General features: G+C 38.5%; 1 protein-coding gene across 2 annotated transcripts in view; it reads right to left on the bottom strand.

Moving 5' to 3' along the window:
- Positions 1-26,750, bottom strand: part of LRP2 (LDL receptor related protein 2) — a 123,851-nt gene that overhangs the window by 30,155 nt on the left and 66,946 nt on the right. For both annotated transcript variants that reach the window (XM_061343101.1, XM_061343111.1), the window contains exons 33-53: positions 25,574-25,717; positions 24,525-24,634; positions 23,010-23,187; positions 22,449-22,662; positions 21,732-21,971; positions 21,411-21,599; positions 19,439-20,359; positions 18,808-18,973; positions 17,872-18,030; positions 15,447-15,736; positions 13,976-14,179; positions 13,371-13,613; positions 12,306-12,431; positions 10,529-10,648; positions 9,575-9,706; positions 8,738-8,939; positions 7,991-8,286; positions 6,973-7,489; positions 2,785-2,937; positions 1,587-1,757; positions 243-466 (exon numbers count right to left, since the gene is read on the bottom strand). In XM_061343101.1, coding sequence (XP_061199085.1) covers positions 243-466; positions 1,587-1,757; positions 2,785-2,937; positions 6,973-7,489; positions 7,991-8,286; positions 8,738-8,939; positions 9,575-9,706; positions 10,529-10,648; positions 12,306-12,431; positions 13,371-13,613; positions 13,976-14,179; positions 15,447-15,736; positions 17,872-18,030; positions 18,808-18,973; positions 19,439-20,359; positions 21,411-21,599; positions 21,732-21,971; positions 22,449-22,662; positions 23,010-23,187; positions 24,525-24,634; positions 25,574-25,717 — 4,999 coding nt within the window. The remainder of the gene's footprint in view (positions 1-242; positions 467-1,586; positions 1,758-2,784; positions 2,938-6,972; positions 7,490-7,990; positions 8,287-8,737; positions 8,940-9,574; positions 9,707-10,528; positions 10,649-12,305; positions 12,432-13,370; positions 13,614-13,975; positions 14,180-15,446; positions 15,737-17,871; positions 18,031-18,807; positions 18,974-19,438; positions 20,360-21,410; positions 21,600-21,731; positions 21,972-22,448; positions 22,663-23,009; positions 23,188-24,524; positions 24,635-25,573; positions 25,718-26,750) is intronic.

Genomic DNA, 26,750 nt, shown 5'->3' with positions numbered 1-26,750 from the left:
ACAAATGTATGATTTCATATACAGGAAATGTATGCTATTAAGCTATGACACTTCAGAAATTAATTTAAAATTACACATTTCCAGTCATCACCATTGAAATAAAAGGCAATTTATAATTGTGAAGGTCTATATTTACTCTGTGCATTTTATTCCCAGAAAAGGCAAAAGCAGAATGCTCCCAAGACCTTTCACGATAAGTGTCTGGATAACAGTTAAATGCAAATCTAAATCTTTTTTCTTACCAAAGGGCTGTCTGTATGGGTGATAAACATGGATGTCAAATGGCCTGTGTGTGGTGTTCACAAGAACAGTCCTTCCTGATCCATCATATTTATTTCCTTTTTCAACTGTTCTTGTGTTCCAGTCAGTCCAATATATCACGTCTTCAAATATTGTTATTGCAAACGGATGAGGTAAAGTCCCATCATATACCGTGTGACGATGATGTCCATCTAGGTCAGAATATCTACACAAAGGAAAATATGTGCAAAACATTCAGATGAATGCTAAAACATCTTCACATCTTTATTATGTATGCTTATGGTACTTCGTTTTTGGTGTCCAGGACCATGCAATGTGGAATTGTAGCTTATTTAGTCCCTAGCGATCACTGTCCTCAATGAACTCATTTTAAAACACACAGGAAAGTATGATGGGTTATTTTAGGCAAATAAATGGAATAGAACAGCATCCACTGAAATGTAAAATGTTCCAGCAGAAGCATATCATCTAGATAAATGAAACCTTGCACATTTGCTGCCTTAGATCAAGTTATTTTTGTCACACAGGAGACTAGCTTGCCTGGATCATTCAAACTGCTAATGGAACACGTAAGACAATAACTGGCCTCCTATATTTCTAAATTATACATGTCTTTCTGATTTAGAATCCTCTCTGACATCTTTAATAACATTTTATATTTTTACAATCACCTTGCTATAGAGGCAAATTATATAATTAATATATATTTTTAAAAACATGGTTTTAAGGTTTCAGCATAGAAAAGTCTGCCAGAAAAGAAGCATAAAGATGAATCTAAATATGTATATAAATATGAATACAAATATAAATAGTAATATAAATACAAAGGCTTGTGTTTAAAGTATTTCAATGCCTTGACAAGAATCACAAATGCTAATTACTCATTTTTACTGCTATTTCAGTGGAAATTTTCTAACACTAGAAGCAATTAATAGATTTTTCTTAGTTAATAAAAATACCCCATATGCTAACAGGAAATTCTATGTCGTACCTATGGATAAACATTCAGACATCTAACTACTTGTATACTACTTGATTAAGTTGGAAAAAGGAGTAATTTTTATACTCAGTTTTGCTTTGGTTCAGGTCATACATCTAGATATAGAGAAGTTGCATATTTGAGTACAGGCTGTGAATCTTTTCACTATAATTTTTATTACTGTGCCATCTAGTAATTTGTGTCACCTACTACTCCATACTTTCTGACTCTCATTTCCTACAGTCAGTAGGTAGAAATATGTATGATGCTTACAGCATTTTAAATGCTACCACTGCAATCTGACATGAGCAATTATTCACTTGTTTTATTCTTTCTGCATACATACTCAATGTAATTTAGATGGGCATCTGCCCAGTAGAGCTTGTCATTGGTGTAATCTATGGTGAGTCCATTAGGCCACTCCAACTTTGTAGAAATAATCACTGTCTTCTCCTTGCCATCCATGCCTGCTCGTCCAATATAGGCTCGATCTGCCCAGTCTGTCCAGTAGATCTGTCTGTTCAAATAATGAATAGTTAGGATTGTGGTAAAAATATGCTGAAGTAAATATTATAAGTCACACTCAAATACAGTATTTCTTGCAAAAGAACTAAAGCAGAGATTGAGGGAGATAATAAAAAAGTTAACATATTTATATTAGCATGACCAGCAGGTCGAAGGAGGTGATCCTGCCCCTCTACCCTGCTCTCGTGAGACCTCACTTGGAGTATTGTGTACAGTTCTGGTGTCCTGTCCTCAATATAAAAAGAACATGGAACTGTTGGAACAAGTCCAGAGGAGGCCTGTGAGGATGATCAAGGGAGTGGAGCACCTCCCATATGAAGATAGGCTGAGAAAGTTGGGGCTGTTCAGCCTGGAGAAGAGAAGGCTGCGTGGAGACCTCATAGCAGCCTTCCAGTGTCTGAAGGGGGCCTACAAGGATGCTGGGGAGGGACTCTTCATTAGGGGCTGTAGTGATTGGACAAGGGGAAAACAAGTTAAAACTTAGACAGGGGAAGTTTAGATTGGATATAAGGAGGAAGTTCTTTACTGTAAGGGTGGTGAGGCACTGGAATGGGCTGCCCAGGGAGGCTGTGAATGCTCCATCCCTAGCAGTGTTCAAGGCCAGGTTGTACAGAGCCTTTGGTAGCATGGTTTAGTGTGAGGTGTCCCTGCAATGTCAGGGGGGTTGGAACTAGATGACCTTAAGGTCCTTTCCAACCCTAACTATTCTATGATTCTACGATTTGCTACTCTGCTACAGCAGACAACTGAATGATCAGTCATCTTCAAAGAATGGAACTGGCAGACCCACCATCTATCAAACCACACACACTTCCAACAGTCTTTTTAGCCTTGCAATCAAAACTTCCTTGTCTACATGGAAACAAATTCAACTTTCAGTGCTATCTGATTCCTAAGCTGCAACTAAGATCTAATGCCATGCAAATTTAAGTGCAGGCAGGCAAAATTTATTTCAGATTTTCAAAGACAGTGCAAGACTCTTTGCAAAAGAAAGGAAAAGCACTCGTGAAATGTCATACCCATATTTTGGATGAACAACAATTGCTCTGGGGTACTGAAAGCAGAAAGTGTTGTTGGCATCCACACACCGGTCCACTAGCTTTCTCCGAAATCTTCCATCAAGTTCAGAGACATAGAGACAATCTTTGTAGGCATCCACCCAGTACAATTTTCTGAAATGATTTAGAGTTATTTACTCTTATTTGCTTGTTTTGATTTATTTTGCTTCACAGCACCTAAAAATTTCAGATTTTGATTTTTTTTTTCTTATCCTAAAAGCAATATATCCATTGTAAAGGAAGAATACACATACTGAACTGACATCTCTTCTACAGTGTTCCAGACAGTCCTTTTCACTCCTACTGTTCCTGGATCCACAGTCATTCATGCCAAATTCAAACATGCAGTTGCCCATTTGAGTAATAATATATCATTTGCCTATAGATCCCTAAACTCCTCTTCTCTTTCCTTTTCCTCCTACCAACAATGGCCAGCAAAACAGACGCATAGTGGAACAGTTTCTGACCAGGGCTGTGAGGTATTGGAGAGGATCATCTGTTCCATGCTGCCACCTCTGCTCTCATCAAACAGGTAGAACACCTGGCAGGTTCTCCTTTAAAAAAACAGTTCAAGTGCCGAATTTAAACTCCACCTAAAATTTTCTAACTTTTCTATTACTTTGCATAGAAGTGTACACAGCTGCAGCCAATGAAATCATGCAGCTGAAGCAATGATTTTAAAAAGCCTGCAACAAAACAAAGCATTTAATTAAAAATACAGCAGCTATTTTGAAACTGTTTGTACAGCTGGTCAGCATCCACAGGGCCCTTCCAGACACAGCCTGACAGATAGAATCTGTTTACACCACCCTAAGCAGTACCATTCCCACCAGGGAGGAAGAGAAGATATTCTTCCCAACCTGAACTTCATGACATCCTCCAGTCCTCTCCCTGTGCTGAAAATGAGTGGAAAAACTCATCAACTACTGTATTGTCCTCTAGCCCTTATGAAACACCTAAACAAAAACCAACTGATGACTTAACTAATGGTAGCTGAAATAATTCAGCAACTGTATTAATAATGGAGCAGTAGGACCACCTGAGCTAAAAACAGGCTTTTCCTTCCTCACATGTCAATGAATCATAAAGCATTTGGGACTGCAGGCAACATTAAGTATCGTTAGGTTTAGAGACAAAATAGAAAATATTATCGTGACATTGACTGAGTTCAGAGGAGGGCCGTGAAAATGCTCAGAGGGCTGGCTGGAGCACATCTCCTATGAAGACAGGCTGAGAGATTTTGGCTTGTTCAGCCTGGAGAACAGAAGGCTCAGGGGAGAACTTATAACAGCGTTCCAGTCCCTAAAGGGAGTCCTACAAGAAATCTGGAGAGGAACTTTCTACAAGGGCATGTAGTGATAAGACAGGGCAGAATGCCTTTAAATGGGCAGAGGGGAGATTAGGAAAAAATTCTTCACCATGAGGGTGGTGAGACACTGGAACAGATTGCCAGAGAAACTGTGGATACCCCATCCCTGGAAATATTCAAGGCCAGGTTGGATGAGGCCTTGAGAAACCTGGTCCAGTGGAAGGTGTCCCTGCCCATGGCAGGAGGTTGGAACTGGATAAGCTTTGAGGTCCCTTCCAACCTAAACCTTTTATGATTCTATGATATATTCAAATAACCACTCTCATTTAAGCTCTGAACGTGGCATTTTGAATTATTCTCATTATTTTGCAGAGTCTGATCCATGATCAGTCTTCACTGGCAAAGGCTCTGACCACAACACCAAAGCCTTGGAAGGCAGACACAGGGACTGTGAGAATGAAAACCTTAGGCCCACTGTAGGAGAGGAACTGGTTTGAGGCCATCTTAAGAACCTGAAAGTACACAAGTCCATGGGACCTGATGAAATCCATCCATGGGTCCTGAAGGAGCTGGCGAATGAAGTTGCTAAGCCACTGGCCATCGTATCTGAAAAATCACGGCAGTCAGGTGAAGTTCCCAACGAAAAGTTCCCGAAAAAGAGAAATATAACCCCCATTTTCAAGAAGGGGAAAATGGATGACCTGGGGAACTACAGACCAGTCAGTCTCACCTTGGTGCCTGGCAAAATCTTGGAGCAGATTCTCCTGGAAGGCATGCTAAGGCACATGAAAATCAACAAGGTGCTTGGTGACAGCCAGCATGGCTTCACTAAGGGGAAATCCTGCCTGACCAATTTGGTGGCCTTCTATGATGGGGCTACAGAACTGATGGACAGCGGTAGAGCAGTTGATGTCATCTACCTGGACTTGTGCAAAGCGTTCGACATTGTCCCGCATGACATCCTTGTCTCTAAATAGGAGAGACATCAATTTGATGGATGGACCACTCGGTGGATAAAGAACTGGCTGGATGGCTGCACACAAAGAGTTGTGGTCAATGGCTCAATGTCCAGCTGGAAACCAGTAATGAGTGGTGTCCCTCAGGGATCGGTGCTGGGACCGGTCTCGTTCAGCATCTTTGTTGCTGACATGGACAGTGGGATTGAGTGCGCCCTCAGCAAGTTTGCCGATGACAACAAGCTGTGTGGTTCGGTTGATACGCTGGAGGGAAGGAATGCCATCCAGAGGGACCTTGACATGCTTGTGAGGTGGGCTGATGCCAACGTCATGAAGTTTAACCATGCCAAGTGCAAGGTCCTACACCTGGGTTGGAACAATCCCAGGCACAGCTACAGGTTGAGCAAAGAAGAGATTCAGAGCAGCTGTGGGGGTGCTGGTCAATGAGAAAATGAACATGAGCTGGCTTCAGTGTGCGTTCGCAGCCTAGAAAGCCAACCGCATCCTGGGCTGCATCAAAAGAAGCGTGACCAGGAGGTCGAAGGAGGTGATCCTGCTCCTCTACTCTGCTCTCGTGAGAACTCACTTGGAGTATTGTGTGCAGTTCTGGTGTTCTCAACATAAAAAGAACATGGAACTGTTGGAACAAGTCCAGAAGAGGGCCACGACGATGATCAGGGGACTGAAGCACCTCCCGTATGAAGATCGGCTGAGAAAGTTGGGGCTGTTCAGCCTGGAGAAGAGAAGGCTGCATGGAGACTTCATAGCAGCCTTCCAGTATCTGAAGGGGGCCTATAAGGATGCTGGGGAGGGACTCTTCATTAGGGGCTGTAGTGATTGGACAAGGGGAAAACAAGTTAAAACTTAAACAGGGGAAGTTTAGATTGGATATAAGGAAGAAGTTCTTTAATGTAAGGGTGGTGAAGCACTGGAATGGGTTGCCCACGGAAGTTGTGAATGCTCCATCCCTGGCAGTGTTCAAGGCCAGGTTGTACAGAGCCTTTGGTGGCATGGTTTAGTGTGAGGTGTCCCTGCCAATGTCAGGGGGGTTGGAACTAGATGACCTTAAGGTCCTTTCCAACTCTAACTATTCTATGATTCTATGATATTTAAACCTTTCATACTGATAGTACAACACTCAGAAAGCAAAAGCTGATGAAACAAAGCCAAGAGCACTGTCAGAAAGAGCACCACATAAGGACCCTTTCTATGGAAGTAAATCAGATTACTTTTTGATACAGAGCATGCAATTAAAAAATGATGAAAAGTGATTTCCAGTTACATCACCCTTATACTGCCCTCACAGCTCTAGTGATTTTAATCATGTTGTTTGAGTGTTAAAGACGCATTTTTCAAGAGCAAAAGAAACATGCTCTTCACATTGGCACAGGAGCCAAATTTCATTAACGTTTGTTATTACTTACTTCATTGGAATCCAGTTACCTGTTGCAACATATTGTTTACGTATAGAGTGAGGCCTGCACCCCAACCCCAGAAAATGCTAGAGAAGGAATAAAGAGCCTAACCTCAGAATCCCTACCCTGTAGCTGCACATAACACCCCACCTGGCAGCTTGCCTAGTCTGTTCATTAATGATTTCCTAACAAGTTTTTCCCAAGGGTCATAGGCACTACTTCATTACTGATAAAAGGGCAACTCTGATATAATCTCAGTATACTTAATATGACAGCTGTTAGAATGTCATGTAACATACTAGATGGTGATAAACAATTCCGGTCCACTTATATAACACTGCATCCACAACACAAAACTATTTCAGGTCTCATGAGGAATTTCACATGAAGTAGGAGAAAACCCTAAGATAAACTTTCTCACACATCATTTTCTTAGTAGCCCAGAAAGACAGAAAGTGTATTTTCTTACCTGCCAACCCAGTCAACAGCGATACCTTCCCCGTTGGGCACATCATCACTTATCACCGCCTCCTTATTTGTCCCATTTAGGAACATTCGTTCAATGACCTTCCTCCCCACATCAATCCAATACAACCTCTTTTCCACCCTGTCAAAGTCCAGTGCCACCACATTTCTCAGTCCTTGCAAAATGAGAGAGTAAGACTGGCCATCTGCTGTGAGATTTCTCAGATAGTAACGGTTGCTAAAAATAAGGTATGGGGAGATATTACTATTTTGCCGGCAACTTTTTCCATCAGGCTCCCGGATATAGCCTGGGGCACACTTACAGATGTAGGAGCCAGCTGTGTTCTCACAAATCTGGCTACATACTGATGGAGTTTCATTGCACTCATCAATATCATCACAAGTCCGTTTATCAGACATAAGTTTATAGCCGGGATGACAAGAACAGTAGAAACTTGTTTTTGTGTCTGTACAGTTATGATCACATCCACTGATTGAAGAGTCACTGCATTCATTTATACCTGGGGAAGGAGAAGAGCTCTATTCAAGAAACCAGATAGCAGAGAAAATAGTGCAGTCACTTTCCAATGTACTCTTCTGTCCCTCTCTCTCCTTGCTAGGCCCTGGAAATGCTGAATATGAATCTGGGCTGCTGTAATAAATGAACAAGGAAAAGAATGTAATCTAATACGAAATTATTCCAACACCTTAGAGGTCTGTCACCAAACATAGTGAACTGAAAATGCATACTTATGCATGGTGCATTTTGCAAATGAAAGGGCAATACATAATGTCTCAATTAAATTTAGTTTATGTAATTAGCTGATTTTAATGGTTTATTAAAACAATATAAGAAATATTATTTAATTAAAACAAAAAATTAGATATAAAAATTTCTTCTAATCCCTCTGACAGAAGATAGACTGTGGCTACAATTAAGCAACTGTCTTAAAAATTCTTTCTTTTAAGGCTGCCTAAGCATTTCAAATTAAGTAAGACAATACAAATCAATCGACACATACCACATCCTTTTTCATCGCTATTATCTGAGCAATCATCCAAGCGATTGCAGACTTTAACCACTTCAATGCAGTTTCCATTGTCACATTTAAAATGATGAGGAGAGCAAGTTGCTTCTGGTGTATTACAGAGATGTTCCAGCTCATCAGATTCATCACCACAGTCATTGTCCCCATCACAGATGTAGGCTCTGGAAATACAGCGCCCATTCTGACAAGTAAACTGGTGCTGTTGACAGGGTTCATAGATGCATCCCCTTTCATCACTGCTGTCACCACAGTCATTCCGCCTGTCACACCTGAAAAAGGATGAACAAATATAAGAAGATAATCACTGCCTTTAGGGCAGATGGATAGATACTCTTCCCTGATTTCCAAAGGCAGCCAGATAGTATTGGCTCCAATGGAAGAGGTTTTCAGAAATTAGGTTCATATTATATAGAATCTGGTTCTCTGAGATCTGCTTGTATTCCCTATATGCATTACAAGCTGAACAGGCTCACCCCAAGAGACATTACTAGGCACAAGAAAAATGATGCAATGCTAATGGTGAGTATTGGGAATATTAACATCGAAAATTTCTGAGCATTTTAAAGTTAAAACTAATGCATGAATGCAGAGCAGATAAACAGTATCAATACAGCATGTAGATCTACTTAACAAGTAAAGAGTATGAAAAACCTTTTGAATTATCTTCTTCACTTTAAGCAAATTTTGAGTATTCCTGCAGTGGCTCAGGTAGTAACAAACCTGTATGTGTTTCGGATGCACAAGCCATTACTACAAGTAAATTCATTTTCTGTGCAAGATCTTCTTGTGCAGTTTTGGTGCTCATCAAGTGCATCACTGCAGTCAGCATCACCATCACAGACCCATGCCCGAGGAATGCACCTCCTGAGCGGAGGTCGATTGTTGGCACATGTAAACTCTGCTGCCGTGCAGTTGCGGTTTGCTGAAAGAAAAGCATGCTAACTGAGACACCAAGTTATACTCTGTATTCTGTAACACCCTCTCCCACTACACACACACACAGCCTAGTTATCTACCCTTAATCTGCAATAAAGCCATGCTCTGCTGCACATTCAGAGAGAATAAGAAGGGCAAGTGTATCCATCTATTGTTAAAAGATTCAAAGAGCAGGACCAGGCTTGGTGAACCTTCATCCCTGCATTCACCCTCTAAACAGGCATGCTTATTTTACTCACCAATTTCTAAAGAAATTAAGTCAGAACCGTGTGGTTATTAATATGCACACACAAGACACAGTGCATGACAATCAGGAAGTATCTCAAACAAACCTGTTATTGCTTCCCAGATCACACAAACAACCCAGGTTAATCATATCTCCATTTGAACTCAATAATTCAAAGAAGAGTAATTGCAAAATTAGAACAATTACCCTCCCACAGTAAAATACTTGATTTTAACTCACTATAATGAAAATGAAAGTACAGGAAGACTGCACCTTATCTTAACGTGCACTTTTATGAATAGAAAAATTGGCAGAGGGTGGGAGTCTGCAGTTGGTTGTTTTCTAATAAGTACTTGCAGGACAAAGAGCAGTATGTATTTGCATGAAACACCCACCACAATTATGTCTTTGATCCTCATCACTCATATCCCCGCAGTCATTATCACCATCACAGATCCATGTTGCTGGGATACATCTGCCATCATCACATCTGAACTGGTCGCTTGAACAAGTCCGCACTTGGGGTACTTAAAAATTAAAACAATCACTCTGCTTGTTAAACTAACCTGCACTGCCATGAAAATCTAACAAGAAACATATTTTAGGGAGAATCTTATGATAGTGACATGTAATATAGAAGTTTAAATGTAAGACAGTTAGTTAAGGTAAAAGCTGCAAGACATTTTCTTATGCTAAAGGTGCAACTCCAGCAAAGTAAGCTACTAGGCCTGCTTAAAACATAGAAGAATCTGTTCTGCTTTACGTTAAGCCAACTTTTATAGTGAGAATAATGAGAATGTTGTAATATCAATTCTCAGTGACTTATGTTAACCCCTTTTCTTCTTCCCTAGAGATTACCTACTTCTTTTCACCTTATTCCCTGACACACTGCTTACTACCATTAGTTTCTATTGTAAACACAGGATTTGCTTACTGCAATACTATGATACCTTATACTGTCAGCAACGTTTCTCTGCATCCCATTTTTCCCAAAGATGCAATACTGCACACACACTTTCTGGATACCATAGCATCTGCTTTTACATCCAATATAATACCAAAGTATTTGTTACTTTTTGTTACTTGATTCACCACTATCAGTCTTACAAAGACACAGGAGATTATACATTAACAGTAATTACATTAAGAACAATCAATTGCTGCAATTAAAAGCCTTCATATTCCATACATAGATATAAGTATTTAAGACTTGAATTACTCAGTGACTCATATTATTTAGAGTCAGTGAGTAAACCTCAGAATATACTTATTTCAAGCTAAAAAATAAATAAATAAATAAATAAAAAATAAATAGCCCATTGTATTGTATCTTCTGAGTGTAAACTTACCACAAGAAGCAGGTTCATCAGAGCCATCAGTACAGTCTATTCCTTGATCACAATACCAATGAGCAGGAATGCAACGTCCTGATGTACAACGAAACTCACTATTTGTGCAAGTCAGTGAGACTGGAAGAAAAAACCTACGTATGACTTCTTTCTTTCTGTTACCTTTCCAACTTGTTTTAAGTTGCTTTTGAGTCCATGTTATGCAAAAATATTACAGACCCCAAAAAAGAAAGAGAAAAAGTTATGCTAGGAAGGATGTCTTTTCACAGCCTATCTGCAATGAGTTCATTGTACAAACTTGATCTTTGTATGCAAAAAATGGGCTTAATTCTCTCCTTGGGTGTACATATCAGCTAATAAGTAGACAAGATTTGCTCTGGAAACAGGATTGCATGCAGCAACTGCAAATATGTTCTACATTTGTACTTGAGATTTGTGCACAAGAAAATAAGCACAGTCAAATATACCCATTTCTCCAGTGCCCAAACCAGTCAGTAGCGGACTTCATGCTTTACAAGGAATCAAAATGTGTAGTAAGGAAGTAATAGCTCATGGCAGATATTGCTTTCCTTGTTTCCCCACCAATTTTTCTTCACTTGCAGGTAGGATCTTTTCTTAATGTCAGACAAAAACAAACTGTAACCCTGAATCGTTCCAGTTAAGCACACTGCAAATATTCCTTTTGCGCTTTGGCTGAGCCCCCTGGCATGTAGAGTGTGTTTGATAATTTCTTCAGTAGCTACAGATACTTTCCTGTACCCTCTGATCGTTTCAAGATACCAAAAAGGACCTAATCTGGCCTTTTAACTTGCTCTTCTCTGTGCCTTCAGTGATAGAAATCAAAGGCAATTAACTGCTCATTAATGTCTTGGGGCTTCTTTGATCTCCCATTCTCCCGTTCTCTCCTTCTTTCTTGCATTTAACTGCTTCTCAATTGAGATAATTCAGCAGTGCTGGGACATAAAAAGCAGAAGGGACAAACCACACCTTTCAGGAGCAGCACAAGAGTCACTATGTCAGTATATATAGCCACATGTTTTTGACACACAGGGGCTCCATAGATAAAAGTGGCCATGTTCTGGCTAGAAAAATTGAACTCATATTTTAGAAAACCTGTAGCTTGATTAATTCAAGGCAGATACCTTTAAGGAAACTAGTGAAAGCAAAAAGCAATCCACTTAGACAATACTGAAAATAAATCAGTATCTGAAAATATCCATTACGTTTTATAAACTGACCCAAAACATCTTATACGGGAAAAATACTACCTATTACCTAATACAAATGTCTGTAGTAGCAAAGAAAAGCTGCTTTGTAATTAAGGCTGTTTGAAAACTAGACACTTCCATACAATAACTGGAAGCTACAATGAACAACAAATCATAAGCTAAGACATACGTAAGTACATGGAAGAGCTAAAAGAAATTACATTTGAGACTGTATGCTATTCATTATGATTAGAAGGAAAAATATTGCAATGTGAAAGTTTACAAAAAGCCAAATCACTGTAATACTGAAGCACCTTGTAAAACCATAAAGGAGACAGTGCAAAATTAGCAAAAGGAATGATCCCTCAAATGCTGAAAAAAATTACAATCTTCTTGATTAGATAAAAGCATGACTGAGATAACTGAGAGCTAATAAATAAAACGCATACACCTCATAACTCTTCAGTATTACAAGAGTAGATGTTTTAAGAACAGTTGGGGTTATGCCTTAGAGCAGTGGAATAAATTACTGAAGTATAAGAAAAATAACAGAGGCCCTAGTAACTTACCACAGTGAGTAGGGCTCTCATCACTCATATCCCCACAGTCGTTATCACCATCACACAAATATGTTCGAGGAATGCAAATATTTGTGCTTTGACATTTTGTATAACCAGATTGGCAAGTGCGCTCCGCTTTAAGGAGGGACAAACAAAAAGTTCTTTAGAGTTTTTCTTAATACCATTATGCTGTATCTCATTAAAAGATAAATAATATTGTTAACAAGTCCCACCTCACTCACTTGCTAAACTGCAGTCATACTACTTGTGCCATATGGAAACAATTAGGCAATTGCTTTTATTGACAGAAATCCTGACAAAAACATGGTCAAAGAAACACACACCAATACTTGTGTGAGAGGCAATGTAAATTGACATGTATTCACACTGCAATGCCTGCATTTGCAACCAGCTGGTCCTGTATGAATCATCAGAAAACAATCCACTAAATATCCACTAAATATATTTTCATTGATTTCTCTAACTCCAGCTATCCAGCTATGTTTTCCACTGAAAAATGTAATCTTAGTGCAAAGACATTATGAGTTTGATTAACTGTAACAGGCAGTCACTATTGACCTAATCATAATTTACATCTTATGGAAAACAAACATTACTGATAACTTTGAGAGCTACAAAGCATATCATTCTGAATAGAATAAACTGTGTCACAATATACACTCCCGATGATTAAATATAGTATAATTAACAAAGTAAAAGTCCACTGTCAAACTCAAGGCTAGTCCTGCAAAAAACATGAGCCCTGCATCCAATGAATCCAAAATAATCTTTTTTAAATCCATGTGATTACTCACAAGACTTAATAGTAAGTACTGCATGAACATTTGTCACATCATATTTAAAACAACTGTTATTATGTAACATCTTAGGATACTCCAGAATATCTATTAACAATTCTATTTCCTTCAAATAACATGAAGCAGAATCTATAATGGAAATACAGAAATCCTTTACCCTCTTTGATTTTGTCATGATTCTTCACACACAAACACATCTACCTCTTCTTCAGTCTCAAGACTCAGACTCAAATAGGCACTAGGTAAGGAAACTTACGGCAATTCCTCTCATCTGATGTTCCATTATCGTGACAGTTATTCACTCCATTGCAGACATACTGAAGAGAAATACACCTTCCATTATTGCAAGTAAATTCTGTGTGGGAGTCACAAGTTCGGAACAAGCAGCCTGCCTCATCACTGTTATCCCCACAGTCATTGTAGTGATCACAGCGGTAATGATAGGGCACACATCGCCCATTACCACAGGTAAAAGCTGTTGGCTGGCAAGTATGGAAAGCTGCCAAGAAAATAAATGGATAAACAAATAAGGAAATAGATAAGAATATACATGGATAAAATGTAATCTAAGCTCTGTGACAAAGTAACGAGTAAAATCACAATATTTTTACCTGCCAGGGCAAACACAGCTGCAAAACGGACTGCATGGAAAGTAAAACACATATTTGAATTAAACAAAGTAGAAATTACCTATACATGACAAAAGTTCAATACCACAGTGCTTTTGGATTCTAGAGCAAAAGAGATTGTTTCTAATGGCAGCCATTAGGATCCAGGATCATAAAGACATAAAAGTGAGAATACAGTACAGATAAGAAAGAGTATGCATCACTTTCTCATGAAGATATTTTAAACACTTACCACACACAATTTCCAATTCATCACTGCCATCACCACAGTCATTGTCATTGTCACACTTCCATCGCTCAGAGATACACTGCCCATTAAGGCACGTGAAGAAACCAGTATCACACCTGGTACCATTATCCACAATACAGTGCTTGTTGTTGTTGGCTAAATACCAGCGACCTTCAGAGGGGCACTGACATTCTGCACCAGCTGGACCTAAATTTATGTTTGACAGTAAAAATTAAAAAAAATCTTTTGAAAAAAACCCACCCACAAATTTAATATTGCTGCTTTAGATAGGGTTCTATGAAACTGTTCACAGCTGTAACACCGAAATTCTCACAATTCCTATAAGACCTACTTAGAAGTCTGGTGACTCAGCCAGATTTTCGTCTCAGTTAAGCATAAGCAAACGCATTAAAACCCAAAGGAGTTATTTCAGAGTTCTTTAAAGAAACTGAGATGAGAACTTGGAGTATCTTGATATTTTCTTGTTGTCCAAATAGTTTTTGGGTGGCTGCAAGATGCCATCTGATGCTTCCAAATATCAGAGCTACAGCAGCTCTGATGAGCCTCTATCCCTCAAAATGAAAACAGGATGTTCAAAACTCCTTGCACTAGACTAACTGCTCTTTCAAAACTAATCAGTTGTTTTCAGGCCAGACAGATTTTTAAAGGCACTTAAACAATTACTACAAGCAGGCACTGAATGAGCTTTTCAAAGTGAAGGAGCATCACTTTCAAAACTCCACAACACATGAAAGAGCTCTGTAATGAATATGCTCTTTGGGGTATACTGCTATTCTGGCTTCCTGGCCATTTGGACTGGTAACCTGTTGGCACACTTTAATTCTCTCCTTAAATATGCACAAGGAAAGTTACAGGATGGAAGACGTATGTCACTCAGGTCTCACCCCAAAATGCAGCTGACGGTAGATTATGTTTCTGGAGCCCATGACTCAAAAGGACACCTGTCTCACAGTGTAGATAGAAAACAATTTCTGCCAACTTCTTACCAATTATCCAACATTTAAAACAAAACAGTAGAAACATTTATTTTGGAAATTAAACATTAGGTAAAGACTTCAGATTATCATGTGATATAGTGATCATAAAGACTTTTAAAATATGTAGTAGGAAACAGCTGTTCAATATACAGCACATCAGTATGTATTCCTAAGGTAAGCATATACTGCAGAGCTCATTTCATGTCTCATCCCAGAGGAAAAAAAAAAAAAAACCAAAAAACAAACCAAAACCCACATTAAAACCCCAGAAAACAGTGTTTTGGTTTATATTGAGAGAAATCTATAATTTTTATTTGTGAGGATTCAGACACAAACCTCAGGTGTGTTAGCAAAAGACCTTGAATTGCAACCATTTTGATTGCATTTATAAATAAAATAAATGTTAAACATATTATATTATGAACTCTCACAAAGGCAACACTAATACCTTACAGTCATCAAGCATAAGAACTTACCTGGTGCACAGATGTGACTGCAGCCACCATTAAACTGGTTGCAAGGGTTGGTACACTGTTGCTGCTTACTTTTTGCCCAGACATGAATATCCATTGGTCTTTGTGGAAGGTTCGTGACCATCACAATCTGATCTGAACCATCATACTTATTAGCTCGGTAAATGCTTTGTGTGTTCCAGTCTGTCCAATATATGTGCTGATCAAACAATGTCATTGCAAATGGATGCAGAGCAGTGCTAACAATTATCTCACGATTCGTACCAGTGAGAGTGCATCGCTCAATCTTCTGCCTAAAATAACAAAGAAATGATTACATCTTAAAAGAAAGAATTATTTTGGTTCATGGATAAAGCCATGTCCTAACTAGTCCAGCAACCAGTACCCACCATGTCAATAATGTGCACCAATATGTAGGGTGTTGTTTTGAGGTAAAATCTCAAATTTTCTAACAAATTTTCTAAGCTGCATAGTAGCAGCTCTGTAATACTGACACAATAATGTACAGCAAATATCAGTCTGAAGATTGAAATGTTTAGACAGCTGCGCTAGTGACTGCTAAAATGAACGCAAAATTTCATGAGAGAATACATTTTTGGAATAGGTATGATGTTAATGACTTCTTACAACAGGAGAAAACCAACAGTCCCATGAAATGGGACATGCTTTCATTTCAGTTTCACCTTCTGCAGATCCAGAATTACACAATCAGGAAACACAAGCAAATTCACGAGATGACAAACATGCATTTTCTGCCATTTCTCACATAAGAACACAGGAGCGGAAAATATTTCTAATATATAATAACCACTATATATATAACATGTAATAGACACAAATGATGAATTTGATAGCATATGATAAACATTTTTTCCTAGTTAATCTTCCATTTTTTATTCTACCTTATGAAGAGTGTTAGCAATGCTAAGCAAAATTCCAACAAATAAGACTTCAAGGAGCCACAGAAAATCAGTGTTCCAACTCCAAGTTCTTTGATAGACATGTCCCGCTGTATGTGAACCATTCTTGCACAGACAGCACTACTAACCCTCAACCATCTTGCCACTGCTTCTCCCATTCAGCCATTCCCACTCTCAATGACTATTTCAGCAGAGGTCAGTGGGGAAGCAGAAGATGATACACTGATGCCAGGAGACTCAATGTGCACTGTACATGCAAGAATATTATTTCTAAGCATTGTTTATAAAATTATGATAATGTTAGAGGTTCCTTTTGTCACAGAGTCCTGTCTGATAGACAGATCATACAAGAATGAAGCATGACAGAAGAAAAGATGAAAGAAGTTCAAAAGTTATTTGCAATGAGGACAACAAGAGAAAGATTATCAAGGAATAGAGGGGATTATTCAAAAGAAAAGAAAGAGCTTGACAGAAAAACATCAAGATATTCACTAAATGCTGAAAACGAGATGATACAGTGTCAGCAAGTTGAAGACAGGACAAGAATGAGCATGGATAAAGGCTGTTGCTTGCCTGCAGCTCCAAGCATCCTCCTGTTCAGTCACACTGTAATGTCCACATGAGAGGACTGCCAAATGCTTATTGACAGAAAAAACCACTTTGGGTTGTCCCTGCGTAATCAAGTATGGCATCATTCAACTGCACTGCTCTTCTTACTCATCTCTGAAGAGCAGATAGAAGTAGTACAGTATGCTTATATATAAAGGTATAATGCCTAAGAAGTAGAGTGGTGTTTTTGCAATGTCAGTGGAACAGAACAATTCTCTAAGAGGCTGTGGCATCTTTCACACATAATCTTCTGAAAATGAGCTAATAAAAATCCCAGAATGGCTCCTCAGAAGATAAGGATAAGGAAGCCATGGGACTAAAGATATCTCATTAGACACCCTGCATTCCCTTTAAAATAGAGGGTCCCATTACAGGTATCTTGTCCTCCTGCACACGGATGAATCCAAAGAAGAATGCCTTCCTCCCAGAAGATTCAACAGAGGAACTGACCATAATAGTTATTAAATTACAGACATCACTTTTCTGGCACAGAAAAGGAGAAGCAGGCAAAAGGACTGCTATGCTGAAGTAACCAAAAAGAATTAACCATGAGCAATGAATGATGTAAAATGTGCATTCAGATTTTACTTGTTAGCAAAGATGGTTATAAAAGTCCTGAATTGCACATAAAACCAACAAACTGCCAGTGGGTACAAGTGTCATAAAGCACTAGACTAAGTCTACACTGTGGCACAACAAAAATTCTTACTTCACAGTAGTTCCACATCAAGACTTGACATTGCATTACTATTGAGTAATACATTTAATGTTCTGTAATACAAAGTACCAAATTCAACTGAAATGCTGAAAAAAACAGTTTTAAAGGTGAGGAAAAATAAATAATAGATCTACTAGAAAATTAACCAAATATAAACCAACAAGCATGTTAAAATACATACAGACTTGCATCAGCCCAGTATAACTGCTGCTCTTCATAGTCCAGGGTAAGCCCATTTGGCCACACCAAATTGGTGCTCACAATAGGTGTTCTGAAGTTTCCTCCAAGTGTAGCTCTTTCAATCTTTGCATTTGAACTCCAGTCAGTCCAGTACATATACCTGTCAATAACATGATTACAAGGCTATACTTTCAGGAAATGAAGCTCACAAAGCTCTTATCTGCTCCAGGATATCTCCACCCTGCTGTCCTTCATTGAAGTGTGCACTGCAAAACTACTGGAAAATAACTAATTCCTCCATTTTGGCCCACACGTTGATAAGGGAATATTCTAGCAGGGATCATTGGGGTCCACTGGAACAACCCTCCGAAAAACTTTTCCCACTCCTATGAGAATCCAATAAAGTCAATTTATCTCTCTCTTATCTTTCTTAATTTGAAATACAGTATAATTACCAATGAAACCAGAAATACAGTAATATTCCCAGCCTCTCAGGGAATGTTTTGATACTGAAACCAGAATTCTTCTGAGGCACTCAGAAAATACAACAGAAAATAGAAAAGACTCTACATAGAGAGATCTCTATGATATTCTTGAAGAAATCTTCAAGGTTTTGCCTTACACAGCAAATGGAGGATGGTTAGTTGCCTGACAAATACCTGCTTTGAACATCATTCTCATTTACCCACGGAATCTGCCTCCCACCATCACTAAGTGGAGCCTCCTGCACTACACATTCATCAATATTCTAAAAATCTCAGAATAAAAATCAAATCTCTGAGGCTGAGATCAGCTTAGAAATCTGAAACCTAAGAGTTAGGTCTAGGACAGCTATGCACAGCTAGAACTTAGGGCTCAGAATAGGAAGGATTTGTCAGTCTTTGTCCAAGTCTAATTAGTAGTTTCACCTACAAAGTATACAAAGTGCCACACATACCCTCTGCAGGGATCTAATACGATGGCTCTTGGTCGTGGAACCCGAGCAACCACTGTGCGGTTTGATCCATCCACAGCCATTGAGCTGATAGTCTGATTGAGGTATTCACTATAGTAAACTCTGTTGTTGATCCAGTCAAAGGCTATGCCATCTGGAGTTCCCAGGTCTTCAACACATGCAGTCAAACACACACAAGTTCAGTACAGTTACCAAAGATATCACAACACTCTGACTTACAATGTGGCAACATCAAAGATCTCTCTGAAATGCCATTGGTATAAATATAAATTTGTCCATTTAAAAATCTGAGGAACTAACACTTAGGACTTAGGCAATCCTGTGTATGCAGTAGGATTATGAAGACCTTTTCTACACAAAGACTTCAGTTCTGATTGCTATTCTCCAAGTAGCAGGAATCATCCCTCACTCCATAATATTAATTTACTATATATAATTTATTATATATAATTATATATGTAAGAAGAGTCAAAAGAAACATTTCACCAGATACCTTAACTAAATAGTCTACCTTGGCCATTAACATAAAAGTACCAGCTGGGCTAGTGCTAGGAGCTGCAGCCCATTTTTTTTCAATATCAAATGACTCTGTACCACATTACACTGCACTTACCTGTTGCAACCACTGTTGGAGAGCTAATTCCTGAGTAAATACTAACATAACTGATTCTTCCTGTCCCTGAAGGATAACTTTGAGTAAAATATATACGGTTGTTTATGCTGTCAAAATCCAGGGCCACTGCAGTTCTTAACACATTGACTGTGCGGAAGGGAGGGCTGTGATTTTCAGGATCTAGGTGAATACTTCTGAGGGCATTCTCAAGAGTAAAAATCAGGTAATCATCAGTTGAAATGGAACATCTCTTGCCATCACTGCCTAGTGTTCCAAAGGCACAACCACATTTGGGTGTCTGTATGTCAGGCAGGGCAAAACACAGATGAGAACAGCCTCCGTTGTTGTCCAAACAAGGATTGTTGTTGACGTCAAGGGGTGCACGTGACTGGAAGTGACTGTTGTAAATGGTAACATCCCTTAACCAATTAATGTTGTCTCGTATTACTGTTGGCTGATCAGTATTGCCTGGCTCCTTGCTGGCTTGGAAGACTTTTTTCAGGTTTCGATCCACCCAGATCATAGAATTTCCGAAGATAGTGATACCATATGGAGTTGGATAGCGACTGCCATAACGCACAATTTCAACATCACCACCATCAGGCTGAATTCTTGCTATCATGTCTAAGGAATCATCCACCCAGTAAATGTAGCCATTGCTGTGATCTATGGCCAACCCACGAGGTGTGACAATGCCCTCAGACACAAGAACTGTTCTGTTGGTGCAGTCAAGGAATGCACGTTCAATCTTCGGATTTTGCCCATAATCTGCCCAGAACAGGTATCGGGTTTTTGGGTCGACTACTATGTGCCTTGGCATATCTATAGTAGTTTTAAGCAGAACACGGCGATAAGTTGTGTTTAAACGCAAAACTTCTATAAAAGTTTCTGTCAGGAATGCATTTGTAAAATAAAGATTTCCTGTGTTTAAAGAAAAAATTGAAAAAAAACCAAACAAAAACAAAAACAAAACCAGAAAGTTAATATCTAGCATTGACACCTGAGAAACATGAGCTGATAAAAAATCAAAACCATAAAATGAATATCCATAAACACTGTAGTAATTGGAAGCATAAGATACTTACCTACCCTTTGAGGAATTAGGAAAAAGGCACCCAAACTGATGGGTGTCGTAACAGTCAATTTATTTCTAAAACCTCACTGATTGCCATTTGGAAAATTAGTGGTGTAAGATTAAAAGTACATTAACTACAATTGCTCTTTAGGTATATTTGTTCGGGTTTTTTTTAATCTAAGCCTTTGGTTTGCCATTCCATAATTTTATCACTTTACCTTTTAGAACACACAACTGTGAAATCCACATTTTGGCACAGCACTGTATATAGTAACTAAATTAAGAGTATACAGCAGAGGATTATTCTAAACCTCGTTGCAATTAAGGCTATCAATCAACAGGAAAAATTTTTGAATTAATCCCTAACATGCTTAAATTGCAACAGGAAGTGCAAGTGGGAAAATCAAAGTTCAAAGACAAAGTATTTCTTCTGCTTTCTTTACTTTTCATTACAATTTATAGGATTTGTACACAGCATCTATGCCTGAGGGTAGATGAACAGCCATCATTTCTTATTAGCAGTGCCATCAGACAACATTTGTGCATTCTTCTCTGGGACATGTTTTTCACTGTGGTAGTAAAGTATAGAGGTAAAGTGGACAACAGCTGCTTAGGAACTCAGACAAGACAAGACACCTAAGACAAACACGAACTCATCATGAGAAAAAGGTTTCTATACATCTGCTCTGATAAACTTCCGTTTTTATCCATACCTATCTATAAGAGCCATTCACTACTTGTTTTAAAATCAGTCTGTAGACACATAAGTTAGAATCATAGGACTCCCATTCAAAATAGTTCCTCCCATTCAAAATAGTTCCTTTAGGATCTGTTTACCCAAGTCTAAAAATTTCAGTCTGTGAAGAATAGCATGCTGCTAAATTCATCTATTCTTACCTGCTATCCAGTCGATTGCAATGCCACGGATCCCATTTCGTCCTATTCCATTTGTAACAACATTTCTAAAATAAGAACCATCAGGTTTAATTTTACGTATTGCATTCTGAGAAGAAATTGTGCTACTGAAGTCACACCAATAAATGAAACCAGAAGGCATGTGAACGTCCACGTGAAGCGCATTTCGTCCTGAAATATTTTGAAAAACAGTAACTAATTACCTTTGATATAAACTAACTTACTTAAAACATGTGCTATGCCAGCAAGAAATGCCAAAGTGCAGGAATCATAATTTTTTCCCCTACTATAATATTCACATACCTCTTCCTGCCAGTGGTACCATGGCTTCAGAGTGATCAGATGTCTCTAAACTAAACCCTTTAATAGCAGAAAGCATAGAAACAACTACAAATGAGCTGTACGGGGAACAGGTTCTGTTATCAGGATTTAGCTGAAAGCCAGTAGCACAGGCACAGGAGAATAATCCACCAGGTACAGGTAGGCAAAGCTGCTGGCAAACTCCAATATTATTACTGCAGCCATTTGAGGAACCAGCAGAATCTGTGAAAGATACACAGGGCAAGATATAAAAATCTGAACTTAATCATCAAACTCTCATGGATAAATAGCCAAATTCATATCTTTGCATAGTATTAACAACCAGCTGGCAAAAATAAAGAACTTAATCACTGTACATTTTAGCACATAAGTGTTAGCAAGGGATTTGCTGGTTTCTTGACATCTAAGATAAACTGGGCCAAGAAGCAAATAAAATGGATACATAAATTTTAAGCCAAAGTAACAACATTTGTTACTCAGTCAATATTGCAATTATAATATTTTAGTAAATTTACATGGGCCAACAGATGCCTTAACGGGATGGTGGAATATCTCTATCAAATTCAGTTAAAATGCTTCTGACACTTTTTCTGAAAGCCCAATCAATTTCCTTTGAAAGAGCATGCATTCTGTCTCTGAGCAAGGGTCTGAGTTTTCACAAGTTGAATATCCTGAAATATCCCTTTATCAAATACTCACTGTCTCTGTAATACACACGCAGGCACTTCAGTCTTGGGACATTATCTCTCAGTACTACTTTGTTTGCTCCAGTGGACTTGTCAACTCGTTCAATAACTTCATAATCTCGATCAGTATAGTACAGAAAGGTATCATACACAGCAATTCCCCATGGATGAGAAAGATGAACCACCAGAGTCACACGATTTGTACCATCCACATTGCCTTTCTCAATCTAAGAAATCAGTTTAAAGCTTAACATTACATTTTTTACAATAAAAGTTCAATGTAACAATACAAAATCGAAATGCAATGTATGCTACTAAAATCTTCTTATGCATGAGATTTTTATGTACAAGTTCGGAAGGAAAGCGTCAGCAGGATGCCAACAATTTCTGTTTTTTCATTCATATTCATAATGTGTTTTAAATGGTAATTAGTAACAACAGTTATCCCAATTTTGCTCAGTCCTGCAACTCCCAGTTAGACAATAAACCAAAGTAACTGAATTATGTATGGGAACCAGAATAATAGAGATAGATGAACAGGTAAAAAAGCAACTATTTACAAAATATCTCCTACCATTCCTGTGCTTGTAACAGCCCAGTACAACTTTTGTTCCTTAATATCAATGGTAATGAACTCTACATGGTCAAGGTTGCCAGTGAAGAGGGTTTGTATGCCTGATCCATCCATGTTTGCACTGGAAATCTTTGCTGGGACTCCACCGTCAGTTCCCTGGTCTGTCCAGTACAGCTTCCTGTAACACACATTATCACATCTGCTAACAAAGCTGATAAGAGATCAATAGACCACTTCAGCATATGCTTAAATCCATCTCCTTCATCAGCCAAGTACTCAAGCACATCTGAACAGACCATCACTTTGAATCAGGCCACAGTAAAGAGACTTCATTTGAAAAAAGAAAGAAATAAAAAAGAAATGTCTTGAAAAAGAGAATAGTGCCTGTTCCATCATTTTTAGAAACCCATAACCTCTCCCAGTATCATCCCACAGTACCATCAAGTAAACTGAAGTAGAGCACTAGGACTGTAACAAGAAAGCAGGAGATTAATAATTCTGTTTTCCAGATAGCTGAGGTTTCAGTAGTGAGTCAAGTTCCAGTTTGTAAATAAAACTACAAGTTCAGAAAAATCTGTATTAAACAAAATTCCACTATGTGGCTGTGTGGAATATGTGCGCTGCTCTGGACTCAGCTGCTGAAGAACACCTAGGGCACGTGGCAACCAGACTCCCACCTAGGGACAAAACATCAGGCTTCAATTCATCTGAAAGCCTGCCAAGTCACCAGCAGAGCTATCTACTAATATGGTCCTATGGAACACACTAATTATTTTTTTTTGAGGAAAAAAGCATCATACTGCAATTTTAAGTACTCTGTTGGAAAAATAAACAAATTGCAGCCAATTCTGCTGCGATTTGGAGAATACAGTATAATCACATTTAGTATTCTGCTCTTTAACATGTGACATTCTTCCCACGTAGTGTGTCTTTCCGCTATAGAAGGCATCAAGATAGACATCACAAGATACTATAAAGACACACTTCAGAGTTCTCTTTACTCTGGGTTCCCATTTTTCAGAGATTTTTTTCACAGTCATAATATTATGAAATATGTTTGAGTAAAGAAAGTGCATACAGGTATATGGTAAATGAAGAAGAATTAACATCTATGCAACAATTCATGAAGCCATGCAAGTATTTTCTAGGGCTTAAAAACAATAAATAAATTCTGCATAAATATGAAAGAAACAAACAAACAAACAAAAAAACCAACCAAACAACAAAATCAGAAATCCTATGAGGGTGGTGAGGCACTGGAACAGGTTGCCTGGAGAAATTGTGGATGCCCCATTCCTAGAAATGTCCAACAATGCGACCTTGAGCAACCTGGTCTAGAGGAATGTGTCCCTGCCCATGGCAGGGGTGTTGGAACTAGATGATCTTTAAGGTCCCTTCTAAACCAATTCATTCTGTGATTCTATAAAATTTAGGATGGAAGCTGAAGACCCTAAAAATTAAGGAAAATGTGGAGAATATTCTCATGCAAAACCAACATCAATTTTGGAAATTTACCCTCTTGCTGGATCAACTGTCAAACCAATTGGCGTGCCAGCTCCCAGAGAGGTGCCATCATTGGTAATCAGTGTTTTCCTGTACTTTACATCTCCATGCAGCTTTAGGACCTATGCAAACATTGAACTCATCAGAGTACGTAATATAGAACTTTGATACATTTTCAAATTAAAGGAAGAAAGGTTAAATCCGCAGGGATTGAAACTGCATAATACTCTCTCAAATACTATGTCATAAAGATGCTCTGTACTCCAACCATCCCCCTTCTCTAACATGTATCTCTTGAAAGAGCTACTTGCAGCCCAGAACCTGTATTAACAAGTAAGCATTTTTGCTATATAAATACTTAATCTTTCAAGTTCCATAATATCTTCAATGTATTACAGGCTGAAAGGCTTGATAAAAACGCCGATTTAGAAAATATTCGATTTTGTTTGTTTAAATTAGCTGCCTTGTAATCTAATAGTATGTATTTATATTTTGGGACAAGGAGATCAATGACTGGGCTTATTCACAGTCATTACTGTATTACATATTGCTTATCCTCTATTTTCCTACACTAAATGGCAATTTTATCCTTCACATACCATCACACTCCTAGTCTCCAGAAAGCTAAATAATATCATATCAAAACATCTGGGAGAGGATCTTGGCTCTTACTGCATTTGATGGCAAAATTCTTCACTATCCTATGGACTGCATTGGGATTACTGATTTGAAGGAAGAACAGTAATAATAATAATAACTCTAGTGATCAGAAAGGTTTAGTGCCAAATACCAGAAGCCTAATGATTGAATGGCTGGGGGGAAGGAGGGATATCTAAGCAGAAATCAAGTTCCCAGAATACACTGCTTTCAATCTTTTTGACTATGCTCAAATTTAGGTTTATTTCTTCAAGTTTGTAAAGTAGTTTTCTACAATTTGCATTTTAAAATTAATCTAATTTCAGTTTTTCACAAAACAAAGCAAAACTACTGATTTCAACCTGTGCACTTAGCAGTGAAAATTCTAAGCTCTTACTTTCCAATTGCCCTCCTTAAATAATTACCTCAAGTGACTGAGTCGCTGGGTTACTGTAATACAGGTTTGCAGATATCCAGTCCAATGCCAGACCAATGGGAGAACCAATAATAGCTGCTGGAGCAAAAACTGTTCTGTTGGAACCATCTGACCTCACTCTGTGAATTTCACCCTTGGAAAAAAAGATAACAAAAGCGAAAAAATGTCAAGAGGAGAAAACACTGTTCTATTCCAGCTGCATAAGTTTATGACTTGCAAATTCTATGGTACTAGCTACAGTGTGCGATGCTAAAGCACGATATAAACAAGCATGCAGACATGCTGACCATGTCCAGGGAAGATCTGGCTCTGTAGTGCAGGCTCCCAGACAAGGTAGCATTGGGACTCATCACCCCAGTTCTTTACTGAGGCAACATGTGCAGTAAGTCTGCTCTGCTTTGGCACTTTGCTGGAAAGACAGAGGGGCACTGACATCTCAAAGGGACGGAACATACAGAACACCATTACAGCCTGAACTTTGCATTACTTGAAGACAAGAGGCTGTGCAGCTAACGCCCAGTCCAGGAAGGGAAGAGGCAGAAGTAGATGAGTCCCAGGCAGTAAAAAAATGGAGAAGAGGTTGCAGTTGCCATCTCAGAGCAGAAACAAGTTAGAATCAGCTTTAGAAAAAGCACCCAGTGATAATGTAGTCCATGCATATTCCTAATTGCTTTGTTACCATGATATCAGTATACTGTCTGAATATATCAGTATAGAATTGAAAACGGTGTTTCAGAAAGGAACCAACATATCAGATGGTAAAAATCTGAACAAGCACTCCAGGCCAAATTAATAGGTGGCATAAATAGATAGAAGTTCTAGACATCACTAGTGTGCTGCTTGCTGAATCATAATAAGGTAGTGCTATTTACAAATTAACCTGTGCTTGAATCCTTAGGCCTATAAAAAAAGTAGGAAAGTAGAATAACTTTTGGTACTATAAAAATCCTACTTTGAGAGCCTGATGGATATTGAATATTTACAACAGTGTCTAGTATGAAAGGCACTGTAAAGACAGTGAGAAATTCTACCTGTTATTGGCATTTACAATTAATAACTTATGGAACATGGCAGCTGAAGATAAAAATGCTCCAGAAATGGTTTTCAAGTAGAATAGGGAACTCTCATGTTTATCTTTGTTTCCCGAGTTTGCTTCAGACAGGATG

The sequence above is a fragment of the Neopsephotus bourkii genome, unplaced genomic scaffold (assembly GCF_033783945.1).
Source record: "Neopsephotus bourkii isolate Nb327-2 ecotype Australia unplaced genomic scaffold, CSIRO-AGI_Nbou_v1 NB_196, whole genome shotgun sequence".
Lineage (NCBI taxonomy): Eukaryota > Metazoa > Chordata > Aves > Psittaciformes > Psittacidae > Neopsephotus > Neopsephotus bourkii.
The sequence above is the reverse complement of the archived record's forward strand: the minus strand, read 5'-3'. Positions and strand labels throughout refer to the sequence as shown.